Source organism: Triticum dicoccoides, chromosome 6A (assembly GCF_002162155.2).
Source record: "Triticum dicoccoides isolate Atlit2015 ecotype Zavitan chromosome 6A, WEW_v2.0, whole genome shotgun sequence".
In the NCBI taxonomy this organism is placed as follows: domain Eukaryota; kingdom Viridiplantae; phylum Streptophyta; class Magnoliopsida; order Poales; family Poaceae; genus Triticum; species Triticum dicoccoides.
In genome coordinates, this window is record NC_041390.1 from 401,834,900 (window position 1) to 401,849,750 (window position 14,851).

Here is a 14,851-nt window from a genome sequence, read left to right on the forward strand (position 1 = left end):
CTCTAGATCCATCTGGAGGGGCCCGGCCCCCCTCTCCCTTGCCCCTATAAATATAGGGGAGGTTGGAGGGCTGCCGCACCCTTCCCCTGGCGCAGCCCTCTCCCTCCCCAACACCTCCTCCGTAGTAGTAGTGCTTGGCGAAGCCCTGCCGGAGAACTGCAAGCTCCACCACCACGCTGTTGTACTGCCGGAGCTCTCCCTTAACTTCTCTTCTCCCCTTGTTGGATCAAGAAGGAGGAGACGTCCCCGGGCTGTACGTGTGTTGAATGCGGAGGCGCCGTTGTTCGGTGCTTAGATCGGAATCGACCGCGATCTGAATCGCTGCGTGCACGAATCCACCCACCGCGTTATTTTAACTCTTCCGCACCGCGATCTTCAAGGGTATGAAGATACACTCCCCTCTCTCTCATTGCTAGTCTCTCCATAGATTGATCTTGGTGATGTGTAGAAAATTTTAATTTCTGCAACGGTCCCCAACAAATGCTTTGTTCCGGTTCTCTATTAAAAGGAGGCCTTAATATCCCTTAGTTTCCATCAGGACCCCGCTGCCACGGGAGGGTAGGATAAAAGATGTCATGCAAGTTCTTTTCCATAAGCACGTATGACTATATACGGAATACATGCCTACATTATATTGATGAAGTGGAGATAGTTTTGTGTCACCCTAGGTTATAACTGTTGCATGATGAATGCCATCCGACATAATTATCCATCACTGGTCCATCGCCTACGAGTTCGTTTCATATTGATCTTTGCTAATTTACTTGTCTGTTGCCACTGTTACAATTGCTACAAGACTTCTACTATTACTTTTGCCATCGCTGTCGTTACTTCCATATTACTTTGCTACTAAATACTTTGTTGTGGATATTAAGTCTTTCAGGTGTGGTTGAATTGACAACTCAGCTGCTAATACTTGAGAATATTCTTTGGCTCCCCTTGTATCGAATCAATAAATTTGGGTTGAATACTCTACCCTCGAAAATTGTTGTGATCCCCTATACTTGTCGGTTATCAGCTCCTAGATGTCCAGTCCAAAAAGAGAAAATTCACTAGTGAGCAACACATTACCTGAAGCAGAGATATGCATGGCTGTCAAAGGGAGGGATTGTTGTCATTATCAGTTGTTGTCGGGCCGGTACATAGCAATGTATAGGGATGTCGGAGGAAGCACCTCTTGGCCGATGCAAGTACGTTGGAGAAAAAGGAGGCCGATGGCAGTGTTGTCGCCCCACCCCCGCATAGTCTCGCTTCGCTCGCACTAATCTGTTGTGCGCCGCATCGGCCGAAAGCACTGTGTTTTTTACCTCCGCCTTAAGATCTGACCGAGACAGGAGTTAAGCATAGGACTCGACAGTCATCCAACGACCAGGAATGTCCAAGAGGTGAAATCCAACAGCCAGGAACGACCAGATTTTGGTAAAAGAGGTATCAGATCATTGTCCCCTACTCTTAAATACTAAGGATCTTATTCTTGGTCATGTGCAGAGGGGGGGATTTAGATTTGATTTGAATTGGCTGAAAAATCATGATTTCCTTCCCTTAGTTGCTAAGGTTTGGGTGATGCCTATGAATTACGATAATCCAATTGATATTTTAAATATCAAGTTGAAGATATTTAAGAAATTCTTCAAGGGATGGGGCTCTAATATATTTTGGAATGTTGTAAAAAGAAGAATATTGTTGAGAGAGAAACTGGAGCACCTAGAAAGACTCGAACAAACTGATGTGTTGTCCTGTGAATTGTATTGTAGGAAAGTCGAGATTTCGGTTGAGTTGCACATCTCCTGATAGTGGAGGAAGTTGCTTGGTTGCAAACATCTCTTGAAAATTGTTTCTTGAAAGGGGATCAAAATACAAAGTATTTTCATAGGATTGTGAATGGGAGAAGGAGGATAAACACTATTTTCTCTCTTAGTTGTGGTGAAACGGTGACCGAAGGGGCCAAGAACTTACTTGCACATGCTACAGACTTTTATAAGGACCTTTTTGGGCCTACTGATGGGAACCTGTGAAAATTGGGTGAAAATATGTTGGAACCAAATGAGAAACTTTCTAAAACCAATAATTTTATCCTTACTAGACCTTTCTCTGAAACTAAGATTAAGAATGTTATGTTTTCCATGAAACCAAATAAAGCCCCGGCTTGGACAACATCCCTATTGAATTTTCTTCAATATTGTTGGGCAATAGTTAAGAATGATGTGATGTTGTTGTTTGAGTAGTTCCATGATAACAAACTTGATGTTCAACGATTGAACTATAGGATTATTACCCTCCTCTTAAAATTGTTGGTGCTAACAAAATTCAATAGTTTCACCCTATATGCTTGCTTCGTTGCATTATAAACTGATTACTAAGGTTCTTACTATTAGGCTGGAACCTTTTGTTGATATCCTATTTAGTAGACATCAAAATGCTTTGATTAAGAAATGAGATATCATGGATGGGATTATGTGTTTACATGACATCCTTCATCACTCTTATGCTAGGAAAAGAACTGGAATTGTGCTTAAACTAGACTTCGAGAAAGCGTATGACAAAGTAAATTGGGAATTCTTGTTGGATTGTCATAAAATGAGAGATTTTAATCCTAAATGGATTGAGTGGATTAGAAAAATCTTAGTAGTGGGCACGGTTAGTGTGAAGCTGAATGATGAGATTGGACCTTACTTTCAAAGTTTGAAAGGTGTGCATCCACGGGACCCACTCTCCCCTTTCCTGTTTAACCTTATTGCAGATTACTTAATGAAGATGGTCCTTAAAGCCTAACAAAATGGGTTGTTTAAAGTTTTGGTGGTTGACTTGATTCCTAATGGGGTGGCCATTTTGCAATATGCGAACGATACGATATTGTGTTTTGAAGATAAACCTAGGAATGTCGTCAACACCAAATTGCTATTATATCTTTCTGAAATCATGTCTGGGTTGAAGATTAACTTTCTTAAAAGTGAATTTTTCTCAGTTTGTGCTGATGATGAAACCACACAGCTGTATTCTGAGATGTTTGATTGTCAAATAGGCTATTTCCCTATTAAATACTTGGGAATGCCTGTTAGCTATGGTGGGCTCAAATGCAATGATTGGCTTTTGTTTTTGACAATAAATTTGTAGACCAATGTGAGGCTTGGATAGGGGAGGTTCTTTCTATGGGTGGAAGACTTATCAAAGTAAACACTGTCTTATCTCATATCCCATCCTTCTACATGTCTATGTTTCTGTTAAACAAAACCACCCTGGAGACAAACCCAAAAGAAAATTCTTTTGGCATAGTAAAGGTAAGAAGAGGGGTTAACGTATGGTGAAGTGGAGCGGAATTTGCAGTTCTAAGAAGAAAATAAGGCTGGGGGTGAAAGACTTGAGAAAACAAAACATAAGTTTGTTGGTGAAGTGGTGGTGTAAACTTGACAAAAAAGAAGGGCTTTGGCAGGATATTGTTAAAGCAAAATACTTGAAAAGGTCCACTGTGGCTCTAGTGAAACAAAGAGTTAGTGATTCCCCTTGTTGGAAGTCAAAGATTACTATATGGATGGTAGGGGGATTAAAATAAATAGAGGGGATGTTGATACACTTTGGATGGTAGGATGCCTCTTAAAGACAAATTCCCTATGTTGTTTGATATTTGTGTTGAACAAGACTGTACTGTAGACAAAATGGGAACATTGAATCATATATCTTTTTTAGGAGAAGGTTGTCCCGCGGTCTAATGAACCAATGGGAAGAGGTGAAGAAGGGTGTTTTGAACTTAAAGAAAAGTGAGCTCCCTGATGAGGTGTACTCGAAATTAGACAAATCTAACATGTATACTACTAAGTCTATGTATAGGTGGCTGGAAAAGGATCTTGTTGGGTCTAGCTTTAAATGGATTTGGGCTGCCAACATCCCTCTTAAAATTTATATTTTTATGTTGCGGGTTTTTCAGAATGCTAGTCTGACCAAAGATAACATGAAAGAAAGATGGTGGCCCGGGAACCCAAGCTGTTCATTTTGTGATCAGTTGGAAACAGCCCAACACTTATTCTTCCTATGTCTTGTAGCTAGAGTGGTGTGGAGGAATGTTGGGTCTATGTTAGGGACTCTTGTTGCCCTAACTCTATATGTCAATACTATGCTTGGGTTTATGCTTTGTTGCCTGGTTTTGATAATGTTTACACTGTTGGGCTAGCAGCAAATTTGTTGGGCTATTTGGCTTGCCTGGAATCGTGCCACATTTCAGCTCAAATGGATAAATACTCCCTTTGAGATTTTTTTACGTCTTCTGGTTTTCTGATGTATTGGGCAAGGCTTCAGAAACCAGAGATGATGGATGTGGTGGGGAAAGGGGCAGAGATGCTGAAGCAGAATGCATCCCAAATGTTGTTATGCGGCCGGCCAGTTCTAGACAAGGTTGATCGTGAAGATAACTAGCTCAACGTGGAGACTACTGCTTTTGGCCCAAGTGAACGTGTACCATCTTCATGTCAAACGGGTGGTCGTCTTCGTTTTGGTTCCCTGATGCTTCTAGAAAGATGATGTTGTTGTTGGAACTGTTTGGGCCATATGTTGGTCTCTTTTGGGTCTATGTTTCCTTTTGTAATAGTGCAGTACTCTACAGTTGCTCGTAGTGCGGTTTGGGTGACACCAAGTTTTCGCCCCATGGTCTTGTCCTGATGATAGGCGCGGAGAGGGGGTTTCCTGGTGTTGCTCCGAGCTAGCTTCTTCTCTTTCCCTAGCTTTCTGGTTTCGGTCATTTTGAGACAATGCATTTTCATTATGAAAGTAATGAAAAAGGGGAAAGCCCGGTTCGAAAAACAGCCAGAATAACTAAGGGCGTGAAAGGACCAAGAACAACTCTAACAGATCATGTAAAAGTGGACAAACCTTTAAAATTGCAGTACAAGTTAAAAATAACGCACCAAATAGATCCCACAAAATAGCGGATCCCATAAAAAATTTACAAGTCCCCATACATTATCACGTACATACATCATATTTGAAGGTTTCGAGTCGTTTTTTAGGGGACCTATAAACATGTTAGGAGCAGGCAGCCTAGCGACACCCCGCACGAACAGGCGGAGGAGCTCGGCAGCGGCCAGCCGGAGCGTCGCCGAAGTAGGCGGTCGAGCCTGGGATGACCGGTCGGAGCATGCGTGCAGTCGTGCGCTCTGGCCGGAGCATGCATGCGTCATGGCTGTGCGTTCTGGCTGGCCGGAATTCAAGTTCGTCCATGCATGCGTCCTAAAAAAGAAGCACGGGAAAAAGTAGAAAATTATTTTTACGGTTTACGGGATCTGTTGCGTCATATGCCGCACGATACTAGAAATTCGTTTGAGGGGCCTATATATTATTTTTACAGGACGTGTTTTTGTGGGATCCGTTAAAAGCATCTCTAGCATATCCCGCAAAAGATCCTGTAAAATAATAGCCGTTTTATAGTACGAGGCAAAAAAAAATGTCCATATCTGGTACCACAAAACGTCACGTGACGTGTTTTTTTGGTAATTTTTTCACATATCCCTCTAAAATATGGGCTTCATCCCGTGGATATCCTGAATTGGAGGCAGTTTTTGCAGCGAGGAAACTTGTAACTCCCGCCACGGTCTTCCGACCATCCCTGCCGCCTCTACGCGATCATCCTCGAGCGCCTCCGGCGACCACCAGACCCTGCTGCAGGCTGCTGCTGCCGCACGCTGCGCGAGTATCCGATTGCTTTTTATGTGTGAGGATGTTTTATACTTCCTTTGTCCGAAAAAACTTGTTTCAAATTTGTTTTTTAAATGAATGTATCTATCATTAATTTGAAGCTAGATACATCCATTTGAGGAAGTTTTTTCGGACAGAAGGAGTACTATTTTACATGGATCCTTCCATAAATTCATTCCATTGGTTCATAATGGATCTGTTGGTGACATACAAATGGTACCGCAAATTCGTTTTAAGAGGAACCGTCGTCTACTATTTTTAGAGGACGTGGTTTTAGCGGATCTGCTAAAGATGCACAAAGATGCCCAGGTTTAAATGTCCTGAAAATTAATATCTTTAGAAAACGACGGGGTCCATACGCCTCGCTCAGGAAACGAGTCTGCTTCATGCTTTGCATTAGTCTCTCCAGCCTCCGCTACTAGCATCTCTGCTTACGTGAACTCTTTGCAGCAAAATTAATAATTAATACAAACATGAAGGTCGAGGGAGTTCACAACATTTTTGAACTGAATTTAGTATTATCACATTTGCACACGTTTTTCCTGTTACAAGAATAGCAGGAGCTGTTCATCACAGATGCCCAGCAAACAACTAAAGCACTTCCTCGACTACATCAAAATTTGAATTTACAGCAGGAAGCAACAAAACATCAAAAACTAAAAAGACAAGCTATGCTGAGGAAACAACTAGCCGCTAGGGGAAAACACACTTGGATCACAGTGCAGATGGAGGTGAGCAGTGTGACGGAACCATTTGGTCCTGTATTTCCAAGGCTCTACATGAGCTTCATCAGATCATAATACACCCGACAACCGCTGCCAGCAACGTCTCGATTCTGGGAGAAATAGTTCATCTGGGAGATGAACTCACATTTTCATTTGCAGCTGTACATGGTGGCCTCGATCTCTAGCCTCCCTTCCAAGGGCCGTGCAGGAAACATGGTGGCCTCGATCTCTATCCTCCCTTCCAAGGGCATGCATCCTGCAAGCATGACTTAACACCTCCAGCGGCATCAAATATGATGAGGGAATCCGGTGCACCGTTTCAGAAAAAAATGTCTGATATGTGCACAGCTACCCAACAATTTCCCTCGTCAAGCTGAAACAGGCAATTGTTCTGTCTTTGACGATAAGGCTCCAACATGTCAACAGACATTAGTTGATTTCTACTTCCTCCACATCTTTACTGCTAGGGAAACTGCATGGCTCATCTTCCTCTTCGTCCTCATCTACTTTCATAAATAGTCCAAGTTTTTCCAACATGCTGCCAGAACCAGGAAGAAAACTGGGCATGCCATCCTGGGAATGCTCAGGACTCGTCTCATCAACAGAACTTACAATATGTTCCGTGGTGATTGTACCAAGCATTTCTAGGTCCTTGGGATGGACGCTGTCATTAATTTCTACAGTTCTCTCCATCTGCATCGGGTTTAAACAAACTTTTAGCGACAAGACAAAAGATGAGTCACATAGCACCAGCAAATGCAGTTCATTCACTTGCCTCCTGCAAGGCCTGACGAGCCTTTTCCCTCTCAAGGTCCCGCTTACGCTTGGATTCAGCTTCGGCTTCAGCTCTGCGAGCTTCCATGGCTGCATTACCTTCAGCCAAAAGCCGTTCTTTTTCTGTGTCCATAGGCAAGACAATTCTTAGAAAGGCAGGAGCTTACTACTTGGCAGCAAACAAACAGATGTATATGCTTTTTACCTTCCTTCTGCAGTTTCTCCAGCTCCTCCTGTTTATCTCCACCCTCACCCTAACCTCATTAGGTAATTACATGTCAGAAAGAGGTGCAGCAAATAATGAAGGAAAGAAAGCTAGATGTAAAGGCTCCCAAACCTGGCTGAGAATCCCACGGGCTTTAACAATAACATCAGCATAACGGCTCCTCAAAAGAGCTGCTCGTAAGAGCTTGTCCGGGGAGACTTGCCTGTCGGGTTTTGCATTCTCCCCTATATATTCATTGGGAAAGGATCAGATGATCCGACCAGATCAATGCACCAAGACCCCTTAGTGGTCTCATATGAACCTGCTTACATAAGCATGCTTACCCTCAGGTGCAGCCTTGGACTCATTGTCCTGCTCACGGAGTTCCACATCACCGGCCGTGTCTGTTATTTAACCAATGGTAATTGGTTAAGTATGACAAATAAAAGCAGATTCCTCGCAACATGTAGCCAAAGGGGTATTGGGGATAAAACTTACGGTTAGCATCAACAGGGTTAATAACATCACTCTTTTCTTGCTCTGCAGGTTGTTCTGGTATTTTAGTAACCTGCAAAGAAGAAACCAATTATTGCAACGCAACAAGGTAGCACATATAAGAGGTTGGCCAGTCAATGGAAATGAAACAATAAACTCTTGCCACAACGTTAGTAGAATTGGATATCATGATTACTGATCAAAGTTGACCAAGAGTATCGTAAAGATCCACACAACCAGATCACCCATTCTGCGATCTGGTTCAGTCTGACTAAAGCGAGTCAACCAATGAAGTACAAGCTACGAAGCTCACCGCGGACACTGACACGGAGATCACCCGTTATGTGATCTGGTACAGTCTGCCTAAAGCGAGTCAGCCATACAAGGTATGAAGCTAACTGTGGACACTGACAAGGCGTGGTACTATCAGAAATAAACTGGACAAGGAGGGAACAGAAGGGCCGGTGACTACAGAGGCGGTAAAGAAAATGAGAAGCGAACAATGGATGAATGTAGAGCTAAGGAGAGAAAGAACTGGCGGGTTTAATCCTGCTAACATACTTCATAGGTCCATATCTTCACTACTAAGATAGTTCTTATGCATTAACTGGCTTAAATGAAGGATCACCCAGTAAAAAATTGCCAAAGTACCTTCGCAAGCTTTGCTGGGCTACCAACCTTTTCTGATTCACTTTCAGTATCACTGCCCGAGTCAGAATCTGCATTACCAACATAGGAAATACGATCTGAGGACTAGAAACCGTGATAAATATATCATATACAGTAGGGTCTTGTAGACACTGGGACTGACTGTTTAAATAATTAATTGGAACAAAGAATCTGTAGTTTCCAATACTAATTTCTAAAAAGCATCTATATGGTGCCCTTGCACCACATATCAGTTCACCAAGAATCGGTGTGAGACAGTTGCAGGATGACACTCTGTCATCCTGGGTGACACTGACATCATGATATTTTAACTATTTCATCAAGTTTCTATGGATTCTGCTACTTCTCCTGAAAGATAATATTGGTTGTAAAAAATAAATGAAAAGAACAAATTTGCAGCACATGTCAATCTCATATAATATTCTGAATTTCAGATGGTCAGATGGTTCACCTACAGTAAAAAAGTTTGCTTCTCAACTTTTGCTTCACTACCTTATGTAAACTTGTAAAATCAGATTTCAACAACGTTTAGCCAAAGACATAAACAAAAATATGGACTAGACATAAGGACAAATCTCTATAAAATGAACATGAGAAGGGAAATAGAGATGGTCAAAGTAGTAAGAGCAGTAGCACGAAGAGAAACATGTTTTACAAGGATGTATCCAATGGCAAAACACAAATGTAGATAACTAAAACTCATATGTACACACCGCTGGATGAAGATCCCGAGTCACTGCTGGAACTACTTGGACTACCACATTTGTTAGTTCTGATCTGAGGATCCTTCTCTATCAATATAGGGGATGCATTGCCGCAAATGTCCACATCCTCCTCAATAGGCTCACCACCTGAGTGCACACAAAAGTCAGTCTCTAGTAAGTGCATTGATGGTGTCAAAGTTATATCTATTGAGAACCTCAAAGGGTACATGACAAAATACCTTTGCAGGGATTTGTGGACAAGTGACTGAGGCCAGGAAGGCCAGGAACGTTCACAGCCTCATTCTCAGAGGGCTCTGATTTTTTCTGCTGGTTATCTCTCTCTTGCAAATATTTGTCGACATGCTTCTTCAGTTCTAATAGTATATCATCACTGAGTGCATGGATATCAATCTCTATCTCTCCATCCCCAGGCTGATCTGTGTTGTTGTCAATACACTGCTGTAACAAATCAATGATGTGACCAGGTAATAATTCTGGCTCCTCGGACAAAGAAGCTAAGCAGTTTCCAAAGGATTCTTTCTCCTCAAATGTCATCTTTGGCTTCATAATTTCAGTTGGCCTGACACGCTCTATTGACAAGTCCCTGTGGTCAACAGGAGGGGTCTTTCTCCTCTTTGAGTCGGCCCTATCAACCTCAACATGTGGCTTCATTGCAGCAGAAGCCAACTTCTTCTCCACTGTCTTCCATCTAGACTCAAACATTTTATTCAGTTGAATGGCCATATCATGCACTGCATGCCCTCGAGGATTGTAAGCTATCGCATTGCTAAAGGTCAGCCTGACATCAGCTGCAAAATCAGATGGCCTTGTGTAGGAACCAGAATCTAGCTTCTTCTTGATTGTCCCAAGGTCCATCGGGTGCTTGATAATGTCATTATAATCTGGAATGTTCAGCTTTTCCACATCTACCGGAATATTAAAAATATGACTGCATTTCTGAGTCATGAGCTTCTTCAGAATACCTTCACACATCTGCAGAATCGTAGCTTCGGGCAACACCATAGACGTTTCAGGCCGGGGCTTTGTAGGCAAGAAGCGCCCCTTGGCACCACGGAGAACATGGCTCCCCCCTTTCACTTTTTTAGCTCGAGGAGCAGCAGAGGATGAGTACGCAGGTGCCCTGCTGACAGGCATTATGGCCAAAAATTCTGGCTTCTTAAGGAGATCCCGGACCGAATCAAGCTCTGAGCGGAATCTCTTGCGAAGGTACCGCCGCTCAGACGATGACATCTTAGAGGGGACAAAGATCTCCCGCTTCACACCAAAGCCATCACTGTTAAGGCTGATGCACTTGCGTTTTGGCGCAGACGAATCTTGCGAGTCAACACGAACAGGGCTGCCTGACTCGCCAACAGTCTCTGCATACCCACGGGGCACACCTCGGTAGGCCATTTCATCATAGCTCCGTTTAATCTGCCTCTGCGGCGCAAACTCCATGAGGACCGTTGGTGTCATGTTACCAGGCGCCAGCGAAGGTGGCACAGATCTGCTGAATAATGACAAACAGCTTCAGACACACACACACACACACACACACACACACACACACACACACACACAACGAATTGAAACCTTGCAGGGATTTAAACGGAAGCACAAAAGCCGAAATTTACAGGTATTCAAATGCTCTGCAGCAAAACCCTAGCAATTACCAATCCGTACCGAGCGATAGAGCACAAATCCGACAGCCCAACGCTCAAATCTTGTAATTGGCGCCCAGAACCAGACGCCTACCGAGCCGAAAGCGAAAACCCCCAAATCATAACAGCCGGGCAATTCGAAGCGAAAGAGGATGCAGGCCACGGACCTGGAGGCTGGATCTGAGGCGCGGGGAACCCTAGGTCGGGATTCCGGAGCGAGGCGTCCTTCTCCCTTGGTGAGCGCGGCAGCGAGCTGGACTTGCGCCGGATCTGGAGAGCGCGCGCGGTGGCCTCCGCGGGTTCGAGTCGCCTCCCCCTTATCCTCTTTCCTTTTATCTTCTCTCTTCCTCCTTTCTCTCTCTTGTTCTCCCTTTACTCGCGCCTCCAGTCGTCTCCTGGCGCTGCCAATCTTTTTTCCTTGCCGAAGCGACCGAGCCCGAGCCCGAAGTGGAGTTGGATCTGGATCCTGCGCACGAGGCTGGTCGAGACCCTAAGTAGAGCGGGACGGAGCGAAACGATTCGGTTGGATGCGACTTGACGCGCGCGGGGTGGGCGCTCTCTTGGTGGGTATTTATAGGTGCGGGGGGGTTCGGGGGGCGGTGCGTGCCGGATCCTGGCCGTCGGTTCGCGGGGATCGGACGGGCGGACGGGGAGATCTGGGCGGGGGCCCGCCGGGGCCGACGTGACGTGGAGGGGGTCGCTCTTTGACTTTGTTCGAGAAGGTTTCTGTTTGGACAAGGATCGCGCGCTGTTTGACTATGTATCGTGGGGCGACAAGGTTTCTGGGCCCGCATGTCATTGGATTTGGGTAGTTTTCCCTGCGGTTCGATAATTTCTGGGGAGCGGCCGTCTTTTGTCGAACCCGCGGGATCTGGATCTGGGTACGCGCGGAGGGCGGGGTGACTTTTAGGTGAAGGCTGGTGACACGTCGAAGCACGTGCGTGGCTGCGTGCCTTCCGCGGTGGGGCTCCTGGCCTGCCTTGCTGGGTTTTCTTTTTTGATTGAAGCTCTCCTGGGTGTTTCGCGCGGGAATTTCCTAACGGACGTTCGCTGTGTCGAGTTGTCGAGGCTTCGCACAGAGAGGCGAGCGACTAGCGATCAAGATGGGCCGGCCCAGTTAGGAGATAGCGCTGGCGCTACAGCTTCCGGTTTTGGGAACCTTCTAGAAGGTTCCCGAACGGTTTTGGGAACCTTCTAGAAGGTTCTTGAACCGGGTTTTCACTGGTTTTTTCTGTTTGCTTTTTCTTTGTTGTTTTTCCTGTTTTTTCTTTTTCTTTCTTCACTTTTTTGTTTCTTTATTTCATCTTTCAATTCTTTTTTCTTCTCTTTTTATTTTCTTTTTGTTCACGTTTCAAATTATGTTTGAGAGTTTCAAAAGATCTTCCCATTACAAAATTGTTCTCCATTTCAAATTCGCGCTTCCAAATTTGTTCTCCATTTCAAAATTTGTTCTCAACATTCAAAAATTGTTCGCGCTTCCAAATTTGTTCTCCATTTCTAAATTTGTTCTCAACATTCAAAAAATGTTCGTGCTTTCAAAAACTGTTCGAGCTTCCAAATTTGTTCTCCATTTCAAAATTTGTTCTCAACATTAAAAAAAATCCATGCTTTAAAAAATTGTTCGCATCGTTTCAGAAACTATTCACCTTTTAATGTTTTATTCACAAAACAACAAATATTTTGTTTAAAAAAAGTTCCCATTTCCAAAATTTGTTCACAAATACAAAAAGTGTTCACATGTTTAAATTTTGTTTGCAAATGCAAAAATGTATATGAATTTCAAAAAAATGTTCCAAATGTTGTTCACAAATTCAAAGCTGTTCAGGAAGTTCGAAAATTTGTTCACAATTTGAAAAAAAATGGTTTCAAAATTTGTTCACATATGAAAAAAAATCTTCTCATGTTTATTTTTTGTTCAAAATTCAATAGTGTTTGCGAATTTAAAAAAAAATATTCTTTTTTCCAGATTTTGTTCACATATTGAAGGTTCATGTTTTTCAAAATTAGTTCACAAATGAAAATAATGCTAGAATTTTGTAAAAGTAGTTTTAAATTTTCAAATGTATTCATTTTTTGAATTTCTTAATTTTTTCCTATAAATGTTTTGTGTTTACAATAACTAGTTGATTATTTTAAAAAATGTTCTCGTATTTAATTTTTTTTTGTTCCATTTTTTAACTTTTTTGAGTTTCCCAAATAATGTTTTCCTTTCAAAAAGTATTTTCTTTTTAAAAAAATCTTGTTTGGCATTTTTGTAAAAATAAATAATCTGCCACGTATTGTAGTTCATATATACCGGGCTGCCATTTTACACACTAAATCTCAGTTATACAGTGGCTACGGACGCGCTTTCATGGCGGGAGGACTTGTGTTCTATCCCTCGCCCACAAGTTTTTATGGAATTTTGTGAATTTGTTTTATTTTTTGATGCTTCTGTTTGGTTTTTTTACGTTGGCGCTGCCACTCTTTCACAAATAGCTTGCCTGGCGGAGTGGCTAGCGCATAGCGTGCGCATGTAGAGATCGCGGGTTCGATTCCAGAACTGGCTCCTTTTTTGGCATCTCTTTCATTCAGCAAAGGACAGCGAATGGGCCGACCCACGTGAACCGCATCCTATTTGAAACGGCGACTTCTTGCCGCAATAAGCGGCATATAGGAGGTCCCGTTTCGCGCGGGCCGCCCCTATATCTTGCCTTCAGCGTACATACTCGCTCAAGGCGTGTTAGATGGGCCGGCCCACGCGCGCGGCAGGCCATCGCCTCTTTTTTGTTTCTTCTTCTGTTTTTTTTGTTTTTTTTTTTGCTTTATTTTTGTACATTTGTTTATAGTTTTTAGATAATCTCTCCCTAATAATAAAGCATGGATTGAGTCTTCAGGTTCATCGTCACAATACACTTTCTTCTCATATCATAATACACTTTTACAATTTGTATAGATGAAATCGTAATATAAATGAGGTGGTACTAATTCGTCTCACCTTCTTTTTTCGTCCGTCCACCTGGCTCATAAATTTGCTCCGCTTCGTACGTATTTTTCAGCTTCGATGGCCCAGAAAACTTGCTATGGGCCGGTAAAAAGGTTCAACTTCACGACCTGCCCTCCTCTCCTTATGGCTTTTTTTTGTTTTTTTTGTTTTTTCCTCTCCTTACAGTTGCAGCAAAGCCTATGCTACAATTTCAGATTTAGTCCCACCCTGTCCCTTTACATCATATCCTAGCAGTTTATATACGTTTGGAGTTGCCAAAATTAACAAGCCAACAAAAGACACGAAGAAAGACGTCATGCATCACAAACCGATTGCCCGGAGTGAAGCTCATGAGCAGTCAAAGAGACGAGGCATGGAAAATGTAAAAAAAAAGGGAAGGAGAGAGCGAGGGACAGCGAATGACAGCGAATGGGCCGACCCACGTGAACCGCATCCTGTTTGAAACGGCGACTTCTTGCCGCAATAAGCGGCATATAGGAGGTCCCGTTTCGCGCGGGCCGCCCCTATATCTTGCCTTCAGCGTACATACTCGCTCAAGGCGTGTTAGATGGGCCGGCCCACGCGCGCGGCAGGCCATCGCCTCTTTTTTGTTTCTTCTTCTGTTTATTTTGTTTTTTTTTGCTTTATTTTTGTACATTTGTTTATAGTTTTTAGATAATCTCTCCCTAATAATAAAGCACGGATTGAGTCTCCAGGTTCACCGTCACAATACACTTTCTTCTCATATCATAATACACTTTTACAATTTGTATAGATGAAATCGTAATATAAATGAGGTGGTACTAATTCGTCTCACCTTCTTTTTTCGTCCGTCCACCTGGCTCATAAATTTGCTCCGCTTCGTACGTATTTTTCAGCTTTGATGGCCCAGAAAACTTGCTATGGGCCGGTAAAAAGGTTCAACTTCACGACCTGCCCTCCTCTCCTTATGGCTTTTTTTGTTTTTTTTT

At 43.2% G+C, this 14,851-nt stretch overlaps 1 protein-coding gene across 3 annotated transcripts; it reads right to left on the reverse strand.

The window, feature by feature from the left end:
- Positions 1–6,164: 6,164 nt before the first annotated feature.
- On the reverse strand, positions 6,165–11,454 carry LOC119317023 (transcription factor GTE10-like). Of its 3 annotated transcripts, none has more exons than XM_037591408.1 (10): positions 11,083–11,454; positions 9,494–10,761; positions 9,264–9,401; positions 8,533–8,600; positions 7,885–7,954; positions 7,731–7,790; positions 7,519–7,631; positions 7,387–7,435; positions 7,183–7,304; positions 6,165–7,100 (listed from the first exon to the last, which is right to left on the reverse strand). In XM_037591408.1, exons 2-10 carry the CDS (start codon positions 10,728–10,730, stop codon positions 6,837–6,839), a joined length of 2,121 nt encoding a protein of 706 aa, XP_037447305.1. In that variant the 5' UTR covers positions 10,731–10,761; positions 11,083–11,454; the 3' UTR covers positions 6,165–6,836. The 3 variants fall into 3 exon arrangements, with proteins under 3 accessions (XP_037447305.1, XP_037447306.1, XP_037447304.1); XM_037591409.1 differs by having other exon boundaries at positions 8,560–8,600; positions 9,494–10,764; XM_037591407.1 differs by having other exon boundaries at positions 9,494–10,764.
- Between the last annotated feature and the right edge of the window lie 3,397 nt (positions 11,455–14,851).